The following is a 20,452-nucleotide window of genomic DNA, read 5'->3' on the forward strand; positions in this document are numbered from 1 at the left end:
AGGCTGCACTTAAGTGGATTGTTCCAATTTTTTCCGCAGAATATAGAACTTCAAAGCGTTTCTGTGTGCTGAATGTGTTGTAGATAAGAGTTCAACTGTAATAAACCTAATGACATTGCTGCAGTTTTAGGTCTTGATAATGAGTAATAGTTTCACTTCAAAACACGACCTCATCCTCTTCCTAAACAGATCCTTCATAGCTTTGCAGGTTAAGGTTATTTGCTTTGTCATGGAAAACAATTTGTTTTTCTCTGCTATATTAAAATCGAAGTCTTAAATTTATGAACCTTCTGGTTTTTACATGGTGTAAATTTCATCTGTCAATTGAAAAGATGCTCAAGAGGGTTGCCCTACATAAAATCTAGGCTTATGATGTTTAAAAAAAGTTTGAAAACCAGTCCATCAGTGTGCTAAATTAAGGTCTCTTAATTAAACATATACAACACAAATAACATAAGGCTTCCCTTTCCAGTGATAAATTTGCTTTGTGTAAAAAAGTTACAATTCTTCATAGAGCCCACAGATTTATTCAGCCTCCAAGCTCTGCTTCCAGCTGGAGGACTTGGATTTCTTCAACACATTAACCAAAGAATTTTGGTTGGAAAATTTTTCAAAATCTAATGAAGAATTTTACTTGGAAAGGAAACCTTTTGCTGTCTGTTACGAGATCAGAAACAGCCTAAGTCAAGTGTCAGACGGATAATGCACTGTGTGGGGCTCAGACCTAAAAACTAACCCTAAGAAAGGTAATTACAGCAGTTGAAGGAATGATCCAAGTAACAGCACCTGATTTACAAGTAAATTAAGTCATTACTAACAGATAGATCCTCTAACCTCCAGGCAGTTAAAGCATTCACAGCCGAAGGCTTTTTACCTCTATCTCCTAACTCTCTCTTCAGTGGATCGAGTAAGGGTGATTTGGCTTATTCTTCTGTTACATCTTTGTATTAGTGTAAAGCTTCACTGTTACTCCCCAAATTGTTGCCTATAAACAACTCTCTATTGCAAGTAGTCCATTGTGAACAACTTTTTCCTCTCTGTAAGCTAGCAAAAGGATAAAGGCAACCTCTGATCCAACAGTTTAGTGTGATTGTTTAATCCTACCCTTTTTGTGATGAATCCTTACAAAAGATTTTAAGGATGTCCACATATTTTGGACAGCACACAAACCAACAATCAGGACATGACTCAAGTGAAGCATCACTTTAGCATCACTGTCCAATAGTTTTAAGACAAGGAGAGAAGAAAGCCAGAAGGCAAATGTAATGGAATATAAACTTTAATTGTAACAGAGCAAGGACTTCATTGCAGCAGAACATAACAATGCAGAGGGCACAGAATACTTTTGCAGGGTTAGCTCAAGGTAGATGTGGTTGTCTTCTCTGGGGGCTGCAGTTTGTAAGATGATCTTCTGTCTTTGTTGCATTTGCAGCATTTGAAAAATGAGTTGGGTTTTCACCACAACAGTTTGTTTGGGGTTTTTTTGTTCTCTTTTTCTTTTTTAATCCCAGATGACATGAAACAGCGTGGCTCCCACAGTCAGACTGGAGCTTTGAGAAGTTTTAAAGTCAGTCCATCCGAGAGGTCAGAATATAGAGAACCTAATTTACACTGATGCTTAGTCTTCTATAAGTGACCTGAATTTCAGCTAAGGACTTTTCTGTGTTTCTCAGAGCTGGGATCTTCTTAGCAGATACCTAATCCAATAGGAGGGGAAATACAATGTCTGGGTTTGTTTCTCAGCCCAGCTACTCAGAACCCCTGCTGCAGCCTGGTACATTGGCCCTCTGAAAACCATGTCCCTCTGCTCACTCATGGACTGGGAATTTACTCTGGTCCCTGCTGGGTCCAGCTTCCCAGGGCATCCTTGCAGTGCTTAGCAGGGCCCACAGCTCCCACTACGGTAAGTCGTGTACCTGCGGGAATAGCAGGGGTAGGAGTACCTGCCACCCAGGGAGGTGCCAGACCCAAAGGAGCTCTGCACATCCTGGGAGCTCCCATACCCAAAGGAGCTGCCTATCTCCAGGGGGGCTGAAGTGCCCACGATGCTCTCCTGAGGGCAGGAGCTGAGGATGGGGCCTGGGAAGACAATGGCCACGGGTGGTGGGTAGACCACGGCACGGGAGTCCCCACAGGAGGTGACGCAGGGCTGGCTCCAGGCATTGGCATACGGCGCGGGGCAGCTCACATCACAGGGTGAGTAGCTGCTGTAGTTGCAGACCTGTCCATTGAAAGACATCTTTCTGGCTGGAAGTAAACCTGAATGAAACACAGAGGGTGGGAGAGCATGGGTGAAGGGTGACAGTGCAGGTGTGCTTGCAAAGGAGAACCCTCATTTATTCAAAGCAGTGATAGTGAAGAACACATTCAGAGAGCAAGTGCCACAGGAAAATCTGGTTAGAGTTAAGAGGTAAGAAAGATTTCATTTTCTATTACTCCATTTCACATCTTGAACTCTTACATTTCACATCTTGAATTCTTACAACATTCCTTATCTGGTGAAGATTGACAGTGCAAGTGCATTTGCAAAGGGGAACTCTCATTTATTCAAATCTTATAATATTCAGAAAGTTACTCTTCTATAGCTAGAGGTATAGTCTGATTGCAATTCATATGCAGAAATCATGACTATTAGGTAACCTGTTAGAAGTCAGCAAAGCCTCATTAACTAGAGAGGAGGATTAACCTAGCAATATTTAGTTAAAAACTGTTTCTAAAACTATTGTCTTCATTTGCAAGTACTCTTAGGCATAGACAAATACCAATAGCCATTCTTTCTCTGAAACATGCAAAAATCTCTTGAAGCTCCATGCTGTCCGTATTTTCCAAAGCTTGCCAAGCTGAAAGAGGTCACTGAATCTATTTTTATAAAAATAACGTTCTTACACTAATAGCAAAAGATATATTAACTGCTCACACAAATTTGAATTCAAATTCTTATTAAATTAGCTTTTGAACTCAGAGAACAGATATAACTGAAGTCAGACTTACTCAGTTTGCCACAAGGGTAAAGCCAAGAAGAGTGGTTTGAAGAGCTCTGTGCTCCATGCTCTTTTATAGGATTCCTACAGCAGCTCCAGGGGCTGAGCCACACTTCAGGCATGTAGCTCTTCCTAGTTACAAAACAAACTTTCCTGCATTTGTCACATCAAGGGGTGGAGGGATCCTTGCGTGTTGTTTGCAGTTAAGCAATTATTAGTTGAATGGTATCACATCCATTTTGCAGCCTACAGAAGGCTTTCATCTCAAAACAGGGGCAGTGTTCACCCTTAGTTTCTTTCTACTCATTGCAGACATTTACTTCCTTCTTCCACTTCTCCAAGCTTCAAAGCACGTAACTTTGACCAGTAGAACAGAAGATTGCTGATTTGACAAAACAGACTCATTTTTAAAATGATGTAGTGATTTTGTCATGCTTGGTGTAAAGGTTTTCAAACCTTTTAGTCACAAAGAGAAATGAAACTTAGAGACTTTTATACCACCTTGGCAATGTACCTTTCTGCTCCCCTTTTATCCCTACTCTATTTTTCCATCATAAGTAAAAATAAAATAGAAGTCTATAGATACAGCCCTCAGATGCTTCAGTTAATAGTGGTCACAGCTACAGAAAAGCAGCTCTGTGATGTAAGGGCCTTTCTGATGTTAGTATTGAGTTACTACAGCCTATTTTGAAGGGGTGGTGAAGAGGGGAAAGAGGGCTCATACGCTGCAGAAGTCTTCCTATCTCACTTAATTCCTGGTGAATATTATTGTACATTGCCTAGTTAAAAACATGAGAAAGGGCAAGAAAACCCTTGATTAGGATTGCTGTGAAGGAAGCAGTCTCATGCACAAGTTAATCCAAAATGTGTTGCTTCTAACAACTCCTTTGTTCTGGGACATGAAGTTCAGAGAGTGGATCTTGGTCTCCCCCTGTACAGGAGTTTGCAACATTTACAACTGAAAAACTGTATCCAACTCCTTACATGATGTAACAGACTACAGATGAAAGCGAGTGATCAAACGCTGGGGTCTTCCTGCACCTACATATCAATATGATGATCTTAAAGGATTTGTATGTCAAAAGTATTGTTTACAGCATTTAGTGGTTGAAGAGCTGAATTAGATTACACTATGATGCCCTTTTGACAGAAAAACTCATTTAAGGAACCGTGTTTCAGCCCCACGATGAGCTGGACCTCCTGTGGATTTATCAGATGGCATGGAAATCCTGTTTTCTTTGCCATTTATTATAAACAGAGACATTATCCTGGTCTTGCTCCTGAACCTACTTGGAAAAGTAAAACCTGAAAAGCAAAGTAACATCAAGCCTAGACGCAGGGCAAGTTAAAGATATCTGGGTTAAGGCATGGTGGTCTGGAGCACATTTTCAGCGTAACTTTTGGCAAGAACATGGGGAGACGTTTCTGGATGGCCCTCATTGCCTTGCATGCACTGGGGCAAATCCAGCCTGCCCCTCTGCACTCACTGCAGGAGGCTGTCACTCTGCAGTGAATGGGGGGATAGTAATCCTTTCACCATACCTAAAACTACTTGGTTTCATTTACTGGTTCCTGGCGGCAGTGACTGTCTGAGCTCTCTATTTTCATGGTTTCTGGGCGACAACCTCATTTACATAAGCTGAAAGATAGTAGAATTATAATTACAAATAACAACACTAACAAGTACAAGACATGCCTGAGATCTCCTCCCAGAGGCTCACTTAATTGCTAAGAGATGTTGCTAAATTATTTGGCCTCTGTCTTAATCATCTCTTTTAGAAATCATCATCAGTGATTGCCCATTTCATGTGGGTGTTACATTGGCTTGGACAGAGCAGTGTTTTACCTGCTGGGAAAAATGCAAAGGGGAAAGGCTAATTTGGAAGCAGAAGAAATCAGATGAAAATTTGTCTGTGGTGTTCACCTAAAGAATGCAGTGACCCATAAGATCAGTTTAAATTAAATGAGTTTCATGACCAAAATGTGTTTCACGGCCCCAGGATTTGTCAGATCTGGAAGGCAGTAGTGGGGAGTCCTCATACTGGACTTTCTAAGTCTTGCAACACGTTCTCCTTGGTCCTGTAAAATACCTCTGGAATTAAATCCCTAAAAAGCCAGATGTATGATAATCGAGGTTGCTAATGCAACATTAACTGCTGTCTGAGTTAGGGTGTATCTCAAAAGGATGGTGGAAGAATGAGGGATGGTGAAGCACATCTATAATCTGGACATCTCCAATTTTTCTCTCTCTGTCTTTACAAGGTATTTACATTTCCATCCCTATGGAAATGACTGTGAAAACTGATCATCTGAAAGTCTTTAAGTTGCACACATACCCATGTTGCCATGACACTTGAAGGTCTGAGGAGCAGGCAGAGACAAGTTGCAGTTCTTGCTGCCGTGGGAGCATGGTAGGGTAGCAGAGCATTGTGGTGTGGGAAAAAATAAACCTGTATTTCCTGGTTTCTAGCACGTCTTGTGGGCTCAGCACCTTTAGGAGGGCAGGTCTACACTAGGCAGAGGTCTCCTGAGCTAGAAGTGACCACCAGTTGTCCTTCTAAAAGGAAAGCAATGACCAGATGGTGCCTGACCTGTGCTAATTGCTTTTCCTCCAAACCACTTCTGAACCATTATCTTTCTTTCTTCATCCTCACCCAATAGTCTTCTTCCTTAGACTTCAGAAATGGTCTCAGTTTACAGTGTCCTTTTTAACTCCTTCCCTGGAAATCATGTTTGTTTTTTGATCACACCAGTTTAGTTTCTGCCCATTTAATACATGCAGCCTTATTTCTCAATCTCGGTCTTTTTATGTATCAAGAGAATATAAACCCCTTGTTTTTCCACTGCTTTATAAACAGCCACTCATTTGTACAACACCCAAAGGAATTGAGTAATTTTTATTGTTGCCTTCTTAAAGGGATTATTAAAAGACTGAGGCACTCAGCATACCAAGTCTTCCTTCTTTTATCTCCTACACTGGTGACACTGAGTCAAAGATAAATGTTTGGAGAACTGTAAGAAACAAAATAGGAGATTGTCCACCTCCAAGACATGATGAGAAGCAAAATTCATGTCTGTGCAACACATTTACAGGAAATTAAGGCTGTGCCATCAGTACCCTGAACATAACTGTGACAGACCCTGGTATGTCTCAGCCCAGAAAAATAATAGGACAGGTACAGGATGGCTAACACAGGTTTCTGAGATTTAACCATATTATTTCTACACTTCTGTTTCTAAATAAAGTAAGCAATACATGTTGGTTATGAATTATTTAGGATTAGTACAGGTAATCCTTTAAGTCAAGGATGATCATGATGATAATCATAGAATCAACTATGTTCAGAAAGATCTTTAAAATCATCAAGACCAACCATTACACCAGGACTGCTAAGACCACCACTAAACCATGTCCCTCTGACTTGGTTCTAAACCCAGCTACATTAGCTGAGAGCTGGGTATTAATTTCTGTGTTTCACATGTCAAAGTTAAAACCTGCCATTTAAACAGGGCACATCTAGTACCCCATTTTGCAGTACTCAGTTCTGGCAATGTGTAGCTAACAGTCAAATGCTGAATATGGACAATGAAATTTAAAATGGTTTAAAAGTGTTCCTTCAAAATGTCAAGTTTTCTTTCTCTCTAAATGAATTCCTGTGGAAAGCAAAAAAGTTAAGCTGAAATAGTAGTAGAAGGATTAAACAGAATACTGTGGCTTTGGAAAAGGCCTGAGACCTCCAATCACCAGCTCTGGCTTAGTATTTATAACAGTGTAAAAATTAAGCAAACACTAATATATGGCCAACTCATATAGAGATACCAGTTAAGTTATAATAAAGTAAGATAATTTGACAAATTAATTTGCATATTCATAGCAAAGTAAATCTTGATCTCCTTCTGTCCCCAATAAAGCCAACTGAGTTATAACTAAGGTGGAAATCCTCTCCCTTTGACATGCAAGTCTAGGAGCAACATACCCATGATGAAAAGCCATCTAAGGTGGAGTGAGTTAGGAGAAACAATACGGACAACAATTACCTTGACTGAGTGACAAACAGGTCTGTTTGAGGGACAATGAGTACAAATGAGGAAAAGAATCGTTCAATTCCCCTAGGGCAAACCAAGAAGCAGTATAAAAGCACCTATAGCCCAGTGTCTTCAAACCACTTCTCTTCGAGAGTCCTTCCACTTCTGCTGTTCAACCAAGTAAGTCACTTTCTGGGGCAGGGGGGAGTTTGAGCTAACACGTCAGTTCAATGTATTTCTAAGAAATTCAGTTTAAGGAATGCTGTGACAAACATTTCAAGATATGAAATAGAGTAATAGAAAATAGTTTCCATTTTCTATATTTTATATTTATAATAGAGTAAAATGCATTTTGTCTTTTTCACCTCTAACTCTAACCAGATTTTCCTGTGGCACTTGCTCTCTGAATGTGTTCTTCACTATCACTGCTTTGAATAAATGAGGGTTCTCCTTTGCAAGCACACCTGCACTGTCACCCTTCACCCATGCTCTCCCACCCTCTGTGTTTCATTCAGGTTTACTTCCAGCCAGAAAGATGTCTTTCAATGGACAGGTCTGCAACTACAGCAGCTACTCACCCTGTGATGTGAGCTGCCCTGCACCATACGCCAATGCCTGGAGCAATCAGCCCTGCGTCACCTCCTGTGGGGACTCCCGTGCCGTGGTCTACCCACCACCCGTGGCCATTGTCTTCCCAGGCCCCATCCTCAGCTCCTGCCCTCAGGAGAGCATCGTGGGCACTTCAGCCCCCCTGGAGATAGGCAGCTCCTTTGGATATGGGAGTGCCCAGGATGTGCAGAGCTCCTTTGGGTCTGGCACCTCCCTGGGTGGCAGGTACTCCTACCCCTGCTACTCCCGCAGCTATGGGGTATACCACTCTGCTAAGTCTGGCAAGATTTCCCAGGATAGCAAGACCCAGCAGAAGCAAAACCAAAACAAGAGCTCATGAGTGAACAGTGGGATGCGGCTTTTAAAGAGTCAGTGAGAATTCTCAGGAACAGGACATGCTCATCCACCCTGAGAAACAAGTCCAGAATATCAGTTTCCTCTGTATAATAGATCTCTGCTCACTATGTTCTGGCTGTGTGCCCTTTTCACTTTGCTTTCTGTGTAAATCTAACAACTCTGTGTTGTTCCATGCAATATTCCTGTGGTCTGATAAATCTCATTTGTCAGTTCCAATAAAATCCTTTCTGCATCACAATATTGTTTTCTGCTTTTATTTATAAGGTTTCTAAATCAATAGCCCACTGATGCTAAAATAATCCTCAATGACTAGTCTCCTGCATTAGTTATGGTGTTGAAAGAAAATCCCAGACCTTGATATAGATCCTAAATGTTTTATAGCCATGGATGCTATACAAATATGCTATACAAATAGTACGGTAGTAGGGGGCCACAGGGGTGGCATCTGTTAGACGCTTCCTCCATGCTAGAAGCTTCCTCCATGTCCAACAGAGCAAATGCTGGCTGGCTCCAAGACAGACCCACTGCTGGCCAAGGCCAAGCTCATCAGTGATGATGGTAGCACCTCTGGAATAATGTATTTAAGAAGGGAGAAAAATGTGGAATGGAAACTGCAGCCAGAGAAAAGAGTGAGAACATCTGGGAGAAACAGCTCTGCAGACACTAATGTCAGTGAAGAAGGGGGGAGTGATGTTCCAAGTGCTGGAGTGCAGATATCCCATCAGCCCATGCTGCAGACCATGCTGAAGCAGGATTCGCTCTATATCCTATCCCATGGGTGATGATTATCCACCTCCTGAAAGTATAACACCCAGGGTGTTATACTGGGGCATATGTGCTGTTGTGATGGGTAGCAGTAGACAGGCAAGTGCTTGTAGTACTGTGTCCAGTTCTGGTGTCCTCAACATAACAAGGACATGGAACTGTTGGAGCAAGTCCAAAGAAGAACCATGAGAATGATCAGGGGCTGGATCACCTTCCATAGGAAGACAGGCTGAAAAAATTGGGGCTGTTCAACCTGGAGAAGGGAAGCCATGTAGAGACCTCAGAGCAGCTTCCAGTATCTGAAGGAGGCCTACAGGGATACTGGAGAGGGGCCTTCAACAGGGACTACAGTGATAAGACTGTGATGGGTTTAAACTTAAACAGGAGAAGTTCAGATTAGATATAAGAAAGAAGTTCTTTACTGTGAGGGTGGTGAGGCCCTGGAGCAGGATGCCCAAAGAAGTGGTGAATGCTCCATCCCTTGTAGTGCTTAAAGCCAGGTTAGACAGGGCCTTGGGCGACGTGGTGTGAGGTGTTCCTGCCCATGGCAGGGGGGTTGGAACTAGATGATATTAAGGTCCTTTCCAACACAAACCATTCTATGACTATGAGGTAGTATGCATGCCTGTCTGTCTTTTGGACACCAAACACTGAGCAAACCCCACTGGGAAGTGCTCCGAGAATGGTCTGGCTGGTACCTCGCCCTGCACAAAGCCAGCTGCCAGGCGGGCGCAGGTGTGGCTTCCCCCAGATGGAGACTACATGGTTAGGAATGCAGATCTCACTTGGGAAGACAGCATTTTCACAACACCCCTGCAGTCTAGGTGGTTGTTACAGGAAAGACAAGATATCAATGCAGAGTGTTTTTCTTTGCATTGGTTTCCAACTTGGAGGAAGACTTGGGAAGGAAGATACAGGTGTGCCTATTACTGCCATTGGTACAATTAGAATTTGGGTGGGTTTTACTTTCAGCAATAGGTCCTTCCCTTCCAGGCCAGAGAAAAGGCAGAAAATCTTTCTCCATCTGGAATAAAATAAAAGTGGAAGGAAAAATACACTTTTATAGAAGGGTCACAAAGGGCAAGAAGCTACTGATGCAGCCACTTGGCTCATGGGAGGTGATCTGTCACCATTAAGTCCACAAGGATCACTTAAGAGCAAAGGAAATTCTGTCAGAATGAAGCCAGAAGTAAGAAAAGAGGAAAGCAAACCATCTAAAATCCCAGTGGTCTGTGCCTCCCCCACCTACCTGCCTTGTGCTCATTCTGATTTTCTTTTATTCTTTGCTGTTTATTTTTCTACCCTGCATTTGCTTCAACTGTTTTTGTTAAATCAGTACATAAACCTATCAGAGGTAAGCATACTGGGATTAAGACAAATAAACTGACAACTGTTTAAGATAAATAAACAGAGAATGGAGTATCTGTGCAGGAATATCCATTTTTCTCCTGCCAGACCACAAAAAAATTTACTCGGGAGAGGGCAGGGACAAGAATGTGGCCACAAACTCCCTGCTTAGATTTACTCAGTGGGTTGAACCACTCAGGCACTTTGAAGATGTATATAATATTTCCTGCTGTGTAATCCTTAGCCGTCTTTCCATAATAGTACTTAGATGCACATTTTGATACTGTTTTCCTTATTCAACTCTCAGTATCAGCTAAAGATCTGCAAGTGGGGATGGTACGGGTCTATGGTGTGAGACAGATGGCTCATCTCTGATGACTGACCTTTTCTTTTTCCTCCAGATAGCCCCTAAATGGTTACAAACAGCCTATACCCACTTAAAACACCTGAATAGCCCCTGATCCTTCATAAAACCATAGACTGGTTTGAGTTGGAAAGGATCTTAATCTTAATATCATCTAGTTCCAACCGCCTGCCACGGGCAGGGAAACCTTCCAGGTTGTTCCAAGCCTCATCCAACCTGGCCTTGAACACTGCTGGGGATGGGGCAGCCACAGCTTCTCTGAGCAACCTGTGACAACACCTCACCACCCTCACAATAAAGACTTTTGTCCTTATATATAACATGAATTCTTCCAAGAATTTTATATCAAAGCTCGACATATGAAACTAAGGTTGTCTACAGCAAAATACTTTCAAATTTAGCAATTATGTAACTATTTAAAGATTACAGATAAAGATTAACCCATATGAACATAAGAGCAACAGGGTACCCTAATCAATCTGCTGCTGACATCAAAATCTCTGCCTAACATCTCATAAACAAGTTTTTACAGACTGCTTCAAGTTCAAAGGGCTTCCCTAAAGGTAGACTCGTGTCAAGCTCTTACAAGAATCATGGTTTTAGCAGAATATATGGCTAGCAATTAAAGCTGCTCTTCTATCTGCATTTCCATACTTGGGAAACTATCAAGTAAATTTAATTTTAGCCAAGTTAGCAGGAATCATATAACAAAAGGAGTGTTCTGGAAATATTTGACGATTGAGAACAGTTTTCCACTTTTCTTAAACTCTTTGTGTATAGAAACCCACCTTGCTCATGAGAATCTGCTGCTTTACCAACTGTTATTTGTTGCATATTCAGCTCATCTTGATGATGCAAAAACTTTCTGACTTATCCTAATTACTCTGGTGTTCTCTGCTTCATCATGTTACACAATGCTACATCTCATGGTTCATTTCCGTTCAAAACTTCAATGACCAGGTCCTTCCTGGTATCAATCCACTCCCTTTGTTGGTTTTGGGTGAGAATGAATCAAGCTCCTCTTTTGTGGTTGTTTTACTTTAATATCCTTCTCCATCTTAAGTAATATTAGGCATCTGGCTTCATGGTCCATGATGCCACAGTATGTCCCATGACATTTACTGCTGACAGTCTGTGAGCTGAATCCTTTGCATCCCCCCAGATAACTGACCACTGCCAATCTGACTGATTGCTGTGATGTACACAGGAATGTTAGGAAGAGTTGAGAGTCTGGCAACGACAGAACATAAATGTTAATCAAGAATCTAGTAGTTGAGCCCTGATGGCCATTGTGTCACTGCCACTTAAAGTCTTGCCCTGTGGAATCCTGTTAGAGGGCAATGATAATAAAAAAAGGTGGAGTTTCCCCTCTTGCTATGTGTCTCCTGTACCATATGGATTAAAAGAAAAGTTGAGGGCTGAAGCATTTATTGGTTTCTCAGGACCAATAAGATCCTGATTAAAGACCTCTTCTGGAATGATCATGTGCTCTATGCCATGGGATTCTGAAAACAAGGCTGCCTGTGACCAAGAATACAGATATTGCCCAACGTTGAAGATACTGAGCCTTGGAAAGAAGACATGCACAGGAGGGACAGCTAGATGCAAAGTTACTGAGTTGGAGTATATTGCTGAATGATTGTTGAAATTATTGTACAGCATATAATATAAGCTGAGATCAGCTAAATTTAGTTGGTGCAGATGGGGGCCTGGTGTCTACATTTGGAAAGCAGTTTGTCCTGGAGTACACACAGAAGTAACTGTAAAGATTGGGGGGGAAGGAGGTGAATAAACAGCATCTCTTAGTACAGTCGGAGCAAAGCCTCTCTTCAGACCATAAAATACCCCTTGCTTTGGCTGTTGGGGTGATGAGAGGTGTATAAGGTTTAAAATCAACAATGTTTCTACTCTGCATTTTCTGTCTTACGGTGAATTGCCCAGATTTGCTAGTTTGTTGATGCCAGCACGAGACCCTTTCTAAGCAGCTTTCTAAGTGGGGACATGAAGCAGGCAAAACAAGTAGATTTGCACCCTGGAGCTTCAAGGTTAATAATCTGTCCTCTTTCTCTGAGTGAATTTTAAAATAAAAGAGATATAAAATACAACACAGTTGTCAAGGAGATGGTTTTAACTTAGCTGAACTACCTCTCATTGCTGCTCATAGAGGCTGAAATCTGATGAATCTAAATATGATCAAAAAGTTTAGAGAAGGATGACGTAGTAAGGTGTAATGGAAAACTGGGAATTGCCTAATAACTTCCAACAGTGAGCAAAATGATTATATGCTGTGAAGCGTTATGTGTAATAGCTTCCTTTCTGAATCTAATCAAACATCATGCGCAAAGGGCGTCTCAGGTCCTCCAGACTATCCCAGGAGCAGTATAAAAGCACACACTGCTCACATCTCTCCCAACAGCTTCTCCTGACTTCTCCTCTGGAACTTGGGTAAGTTTTTAATTCTTTGTGCTTTTTTCATGCACTTATTATAATAACTCTAACTGAATCCTACATAGATGTCTTCCATGACACTAACAGGGTTTGCCTCTCTGAAAAAGCAGCTTCACCAATCCTGCAGAGAGCTTGGAGTTGGCATTATCCAGCTTTTTGAGGGAATGTTGACATCCTTACTAAGTGCTTCTAGGATTCATGACTTCTGGTTCCCAGATAGAAATGAGCTGCTGCCTTATTGCGGCTTTAGTAGAAGGTGAAGCTCAGTTTTGAAGCTCTGTGTAACAGGTGGTCATATAAATCCTGTCCTACAGGTTAACTACTGAGGAGAAGGGACTGGGTGAGATGACAGTTGCTCTCATAAGGTATAGAAGCGCTTGTGCTCCTTTTACAAAGGAACACAACTGAAGGAAGCACTGTTTGTGATGTAGCACTTAAGGGTATGTTCTCACACATTAAGAACAGATATGTCAAAAGTGTAGGTTGCTTGATGTACACAGGAAGAAGAGTTGAGTCTGGCAAGGACAGAAGATAAATGTTACTCAAGCAGTGTGATCAAGAGGTGGGAGAGAGAGACAGGAACTACAAAGCCACTTCATTTCTGTTCAGGAAGGTACCCAAGTGGGTAGCATGGGGAATGGAACTAGATGATCTTAAGGTTCTTTCTAACCCTAACCATTCTATGAGTCCTCATTGAATATTCTTGAGTGCCTGAACACAGATCTCTGACCTAACATGGAATTGCTTCACACAGTTTTCTGCCTTTCAGATCCACCTCCACCGCAGAACAATGTCCTCCTACAGACAGCTGTGCAACTACCAGTACTCCACACCATGTGAGGTGGCCTGCCCCCAGCCCATTGCCAATGCCTGGAATGAGCCCTGTGTTACGTCATGCAGTGACTCCAGGGCAGTGGTCTACCCACCCCCTGTTGTGATCACTTTTCCTGGGCCAATTCTCAGCTCCTGCCCTCAGGAAAGCATAGTGGGATCCTCAGCACCAGCTGCCATTGGGACCTCACTTGGCTATGGTGGATCATATGGTTACAGAGGCTCTTTTGTTTACGGGGGATCACAGGAAAGCAAGTTCTCATACCCTTATTTTTCTCAGAGGTTCACAGGTTATCGCTCTAGGTGTGAGCCCTGCCAACCACAGCAGGAGTACACTTACACCAAGAGCAGCCAGGATACTGAATGCAAGATACAAACTCAAGAGTAAGATGGAGCTTTTAAGATGTTGACATAAAAAGGCTGAGTCTTTCTAACAGTTCAAATTGTATTTGTGCTTGTACCTGCTTATGTACTTTTCTTTTCTATGTGTTCACTTATTCTTCTCATGGTCCAGATTTTCAAATGCAGTAAAATTCCATTCAACCTTGTAACGTTATAGAAGTATCATAATGGAAAAGTTTGTATACTGTGATTTCTCCCTTTTGGTACTGCCTGATGTCAATCAAGAGTGATGTTAACAGATGAAAACTGGACTGCATTGTCAACCTTACAGCTACAAAAGAAGAAAAGAGCACTGTGCTTGAAATGAAACTTCCTGAAACAAGAAACCTCAGTTGGAAAAGCCTCAGATTCCTTGCTCTCTGTATGATCATGTTTTGCTTTTGTAAACTTTCTTTTCTATTGCCTATTAAAAAAATCATGCTGCATCATAATTTTAGCATTCTGGGTTTGCTTTCTACCTGTTTGAATGAAATAACATCATTGTGCAGGCATTGGGTTTCCATCATTGTTAAACCCTGCAGCAAGAAGAGAGCTAAGACCTTAATCAATCAAACCCACCCTGTTAATCCTCTGCTTGGCAATGAGTTCTGCCAACTTCCATGGCCACTTTAGACCTTGTACTGCACCATTTTGAACTGCTAGAAAACTGCTGGAGAAAGAAAATAATACAAGGAACAGAAAAGAGAATTGCTATTATTTTCACACCCAGAAGCATGCATGCAATAGTAAAACAAGGCAGCATAGGACACTTACTTGAAAGCAGCAGTTAGCCAAGCATACTTTCTTATAATGCAATAGGGTGTATCTTCATTGCACCTTCAATCTTACCCCTTCCCTTAGTCCTAAAAGGCTATCCAGTAGTCTACATCTGGAATTCTAGTGAAGTATTTCAGCAAGAAACTTGGTACTAACCCAGCGCCCTGCTAAAAAGGATTAACACAATAGCAAACAACTGAGGGGCTACTTGGCTTTTATTTACCTTGAAGAAATTTATCATTGCTTCCAGCTGGTCCCTGAGCACTGCTGGATCACTGTTCCCTATTTACTGAGAGCTGTCTATAACTACTTTACTGCACTTGGCTTCTGGTCATCTAAGTTGCTCTTTGAAATGCATCTGCTGACCTTCTTTAAGCTCCAATTTCTACTTCCCTGTTTCTTAGGATTTTGCAAGGAGGCTTCTTTACTTTGTTCAGTACTAACAAGTAAACCTAGAAAAAGTTACCTGCTTTTGGGCATTTATGATTCCAGTTGAGGCAGTTTCATAGTCTCAGAAAGCAAGATAGGAAAGTACAGAGTGTGGAAGTAGATTCAAGTTTCCTGATTCTCAGACTGGAATTTCATCACTAGCTAATTTGCTCTCTGACTGTCTCTTGAAGTTCCTTTTGCTGCTGTGAAATGTCTAATATTTTCTCTTTGCTATGTTCTATGGAATTATAACATCCTCTATTATTTTGGCTTCTTTTATGGTGCATAGAATTACAATAGCTCTGGTAAAACTCCATGGAAAGGTAGGGGAAGTAGGGATGAGCTACTTCAATACTTTTGGAGTGGCTATTTAGTACTTTACCCTGGTTTTGAAACTATTATTTAAGGGTTGGGCAGTTTTCTCACACCTGGTTCCTGTAAAGATTAAATCAGACACACAGGGGAGCTCTGCATGCTGTAAGCAGAATTTCCTGATGAATGAATCCACAGGTTATATAAACACTGTTTGTAAGAGCACAAGACTCATCTGCAGATCTCTAAGATAAGGGGATGATTTGGTTCAATTCATTTGCAAAGGCTACATTCCCCCAAAACAAAGAAGAAAGTAAACAGATGAATGTTCTTTGGATGCAATCATAAGTGTTTATTAGGATCAAGAAGCGTAGATTTTCAGCAACATAAGGGAAAAATACAAGGTGGCTTTTAAAAGGGCCAACTTAATAATCTGTACCAAACTGATTTATTTTCATCACATTTGTTTTCTTTCTTGGTTCAAGTCTCAAATGGACAGGATGAATCATAGTATAAGGTGATAAGATTTCTATTAGACATAAAGAAATCAAAGTATAAAACTACCAAAGAAATGATACTGTGGTCCCAAGCAACTGGAAGTATACATGGACCAGTTTCCAGTAATAAAAGTGCTTTTGTGCTCTAACAGTGAGAAACAGATTTTCATGATCAGTAATTTGATTTCCAAGAATGGAAAAGATCGATTGTGAGAAAACTGACATTAAAAGCAAACCGAGCATAAAGAAGACAAACAGAAGAGCAGTTCCCATGGGTGCTAAGAAGCACTCATAGTTCACCATTCCTTCAGAGAGCCTTTCTTCTCAGCTCTGTTGCACACTTAGGTCTTGCTGTCAGTTCCTCAACTGCTTCTCCTGCCAGACACAGCTTCTGCCACGCTTAACATGGCCCACAGCCCCCATAGCGCTGGCTCCAGAGCTGGTTGGAGGAAGACGAGGAGAAGCAGCCCCCATAGATAAGGGAGCCCTGCAGGCCTCTGGGGCGCTCCAGCCCCAGTGGGGATGAGCTGCCCACGATGCTCTCCTGAGGACAGGAGCTGAGGATGGGGCCCGGGAAGGTGATGACCACGGGCGGTGGGTAGACCACAGCACGGGAGTCCCCACAGGAGGTGATGCAGGGCTGGTTCCAGGCGTTGGCGATGGGCTGCGGGCAGGTCACCTCGCAGGGTGGGAAGCAGCGGGAGCTGAGCTGCTGCCTGGAGAAGGACATCCTTTGGGCAGAGAGGTGAACCTGCAACACACCATGGACTTTGAGTCAACCTTCTGCTCATGAGCTACTGCACAGACCACCCTGCTCTGCCTTGTCAGCAGCAGGGAGGGCTCAGAATGTGCTGTCTGGAGCTGCTCTGCTAATGCTTAGGTGCTTCTCTTCTCTCTCACTTTCCCCTTCCCTGCCCTCCTTTCTCCCTCTCAAGCAGCTCCTCCATGCTCTCCCAGGTTTTCTGCACACTGAGTGCTGCCCAAGCCCGCTGAAAAGCTATACTGAGGTGCACCAGTCAGTTCACACTCCAGAGTGAAAGAACTTGGATTGAAACCCATATTGGCTGAATCCTCTAACTTGTAGCTGCTACAGTGGAGTTTGGACAGATCTGCAGCTGCCCTGTTTACCAACGAGAATATCGGAGAAAAAGGCCTTCACGCAGAACTGGTTGAAGTTCAGGCTATCCACACCTAAAGATACAAGAGATAAAGAAAGGATCAAACTTACTTGGATCAACGAAGAGGAGAAGTGAGGACCTGTGATCTGAGGACTTCTGAGCCAGATGCCCTTATATACCATCTCCTTGATTGCCTGGAGGGGATTGAGACATCCTTCATGTTTCAGGTTATTAAAACACATCAAGACACATCACTCCCCACGCTTCTATGACTGTTTTATTCATCTTTGGACAATTATCAGTTTCTTCCAACACCCTCTTCTTTCTTCCTTAAACCTTTTGAAGCAGTTTCACTTCCTGCAGCATTTTGCTGATTTTACCAATGTGACAAAAGTGTTGGAAAACTACTTTGCTTGAGCGATTGATTCACATAGCCAGCATTTTTCAAGCACTCTGCAGTATCACAGGTAGTGCAATGCACGTGGGCTGATTTGCTTTTCTAAACCCCTGCTGATGTTGAATTGAAGCATTGTAGAGCTTATGCTTGGAATAAAGGCTGAAGATACACTGCATCTGCTTTGTTCCTTATCCCAGCTCCACACTGCAGGTCTGATACAGCACACTAAAGCATAGAGGTGATTTGTTTTGTGAGCTCTTGCAGATCCGTGCACTTTCTTTTCCCTCTGAACAGAAAACCACAACTATACATTCTGTCCCTCTGAAGTCTTTGCACCACAGCCCCGGTAGATGTAGGGTGGCACATCTTCCTGGCTGCAGTGATATTATGTCCCTGTGCCTGATGTGAAGAAAATCCTTCAATAACTATTAAAATGGTGTTTTGTTTGTTTCTTTGTTTTACTTAGATGAAAATAGAACAGACCAAGACAATACTCTAAAGCCACACAGGGGAGAAGGATGCTTTATCGTGTGTTACAGGACACCTGAGGTTGAGATCTACCCCCATGTGCTTCCTTTTGTCCCTAAGGAGAGACCCTACTGCAAAAGCAGACCCCAGGGGCCCTGGCTGAAAGCAGAGGGAGCCGAACAAAAAACCTTAACTCTGCTGGGAGATGATTGCATTGTCCCACCTTGCTTGGGTGTTTGCAGTGTTCTCAGTGATTCAGTGCCTCAGCACTGACCTGCACCAGCATAGGAAAGGGATTAGAAGTCTTGATATTCCCAAAGGAAATTTAAAAGCAATCCCCAAGAAGGTAACAGTATCTGGAGTTAAAATATTGTAAGGAACTTTGAGTACGAAATCACTTTGGAAAACTGAAACTTCAATATCTGTAAGGAAAACAAGTAATAAATAGACATCCCACAAACCTGGGGAAGTCAGGCGAATGATTTCTAAGAAGGAAGAACCTGAGAGACGCTGAGGATAGTGTGGGCTGGGTAATACTTGCTAACAGTGAGGAAACTGTTTGCCTGGATGAGGAGTTGAGGCGTGACATGTAATCTGTGTGTTTGGGAACTAATTAAGATCTTGTTCATGAGGTGTCATAGACCAGTGAGCAGCCCAAGAAACAGTATAAAAAGAGCTCACAGCACAGATAGTGTCAGTCAACTGCTCTTTACTTCTCCTCTTTGGTGTCTTGAGTAAGTTTGATCCCACTTAATCTTTCTGGGTTAGTGTTGCACTTGAGTACTTTTAACTCTTTCAGAAATACTCTGCTTGTCTTTCTTACGCTTCTTTTTCATCAAAAATGCACTCCTTCTGCAGGCTGCAAAGCTTGGTAATGGGTGATCTCCAGCTTGTCACTTTGAGGTTGGCCAGATTGGGAAGCTTTCAGTGTGCAGAAAACCTGGGAGAGCATGGAGGAGCTGCTTGGGAGGGAGAAAGGAGGGCAGGGAAGGGGAAAGTGAGAGAGAAGAGAAGACCTTAGCATTAGCAGAGCAGCTCCAGACCGCATTCTGAGCCCTCCCTGCTGCTGACAAGGCAGAGCAGGGTGGTCTGTGCAGTAGCTCATGAACAGAAGGTTGACTCAAGGTCCATGGTGTGTTGCAGGTTCACCTCTCTGCCCAAAGGATGTCTTTCTCCAGGCAGCAGCTCAGCTCCCGCTGCTTCCCACCCTGCGAGGTGACCTGCCCGCAGCCCATCGCCAACGCCTGGAACCAGCCCTGCATCACCTCCTGCGGGGACTCCCGTGCTGTGGTCTACCCACCGCCCGTGATCATCACCTTCCCGGGCCCCATCCTCAGCTCCTGTCCTCAGGAGAGCATCGTGGGCAGCTCATCCCCACTGGGGCTGGAGCGCCCCAGAGCCCTGCAGGGCTCCCTTATCTATGGGGGCTGCTTCTCCTCGTCTTCCTCCAACCAGCTCTGGAGCCAGCGCTATGGGGGCTGTGGGCCATGTTAAGCGTGGCAGAAGCTGTGTCTGGCAGGAGAAGCAGTGGAGGAGCTCACAGCAAGACCTGGATGTGCAATTGAGCTGAGGAGCTCTCCAAAGTCTTGGGCACCCACAGCTCCCAAGTAATCCATTGGGCCCTGTGGGTGCTTCTTAGCACTCATGGGAACTGCTCTTCTGCTCGTCTTTCTAATGCTGTTTTATTGTGATGCTGTTGCTGTAAATCTGCACTGATTTATCAAAATACGCATTTTCCATTCTGACAGTATGGGTGGGAAAGTGGGTCATTTTGTGCTTTAGCCTGTCTGTGAACACATGTGGTTTTTTCTGGTTTCATGTTCAACCTCAAAGATGTGACAAAATTTATATCAGGGGAGTTTCTTTTCCATGTGTTGGGATTTTGACTGCTACAGCTGAACCCAGGACAGTTTGTTATTGATGTAAATGTCATTTCTTGTTCCTAATAAAAATCATGCTGCATCCTAATAGAAATATTCTCTTTTTGGTTTATTCCAGCCTTTCTTCACACCTCCCTCCCTAACATCCATTTATTAGTTGATTTATTAGATGATTATAAATGTACCCACATTGAAAAGGCCAGGATATATCCTGTGCATAATTTCTCCTTCCCAGCAGCTGGAACTAAAATCAGCATCTTACATGGCTTATGTCAGCATAAATATGCCTTTGCACTGGGCAGTGCTTTGCTTCAGGACTCAGTTTATAAATACATACGCAGAGTGTTGTTATTAGGACTAGAATATGCCTATATTTGACATAGATATATTTTTATATTCAAATAAATATTCCCACTTTCATCCCCACTTCATATCCGTGTTTTCACTGTACACCAAGAGCTGGCT

At 42.7% G+C, this 20,452-nt stretch overlaps 3 protein-coding genes across 11 annotated transcripts; 1 reads left to right on the top strand and 2 right to left on the bottom strand.

Moving 5' to 3' along the window:
• Positions 1-1,265: 1,265 nt before the first annotated feature.
• LOC133262854 (beta-keratin-related protein-like) lies at positions 1,266-15,067 on the bottom strand. 9 transcript variants are annotated; one of them, XM_061442354.1, is made up of 4 exons: positions 14,959-15,067; positions 14,689-14,776; positions 2,992-3,113; positions 1,266-2,259 (listed from the first exon to the last, which is right to left on the bottom strand). In XM_061442354.1, exons 3-4 carry the CDS (start codon positions 3,101-3,103, stop codon positions 1,877-1,879), a joined length of 495 nt encoding a protein of 164 aa, XP_061298338.1. In that variant the 5' UTR covers positions 3,104-3,113; positions 14,689-14,776; positions 14,959-15,067; the 3' UTR covers positions 1,266-1,876. The 9 variants fall into 9 exon arrangements, with proteins under 9 accessions (XP_061298338.1, XP_061298336.1, XP_061298334.1 ...); XM_061442352.1 differs by having other exon boundaries at positions 2,992-3,323; XM_061442350.1 differs by having other exon boundaries at positions 2,992-3,363.
• Positions 15,068-15,981: 914 nt separating this feature from the next.
• LOC133262961 (feather keratin 4-like) lies at positions 15,982-17,511 on the bottom strand. Its single transcript, XM_061442473.1, has 2 exons — positions 17,353-17,511; positions 15,982-16,875 (listed from the first exon to the last, which is right to left on the bottom strand). Exons 1-2 carry the CDS (start codon positions 17,482-17,484, stop codon positions 16,525-16,527), a joined length of 483 nt encoding a protein of 160 aa, XP_061298457.1. The 5' UTR covers positions 17,485-17,511; the 3' UTR covers positions 15,982-16,524.
• Positions 17,512-19,267: 1,756 nt separating this feature from the next.
• LOC133262837 (feather keratin 4-like) lies at positions 19,268-19,687 on the top strand. Its single transcript, XM_061442329.1, has one exon. The coding sequence runs from the start codon at positions 19,272-19,274 to the stop codon at positions 19,599-19,601; it is 330 nt and encodes a 109-aa protein (XP_061298313.1). The 5' UTR covers positions 19,268-19,271; the 3' UTR covers positions 19,602-19,687.
• Positions 19,688-20,452: the final 765 nt, after the last annotated feature.

Source organism: Pezoporus flaviventris, unplaced genomic scaffold (genome assembly GCF_033815535.1).
Source record: "Pezoporus flaviventris isolate CSIRO_AGI_PZ_B2104156 unplaced genomic scaffold, CSIRO_AGI_Pfla_v1 ptg000225l, whole genome shotgun sequence".
NCBI classification, from domain to species: domain Eukaryota; kingdom Metazoa; phylum Chordata; class Aves; order Psittaciformes; family Psittacidae; genus Pezoporus; species Pezoporus flaviventris.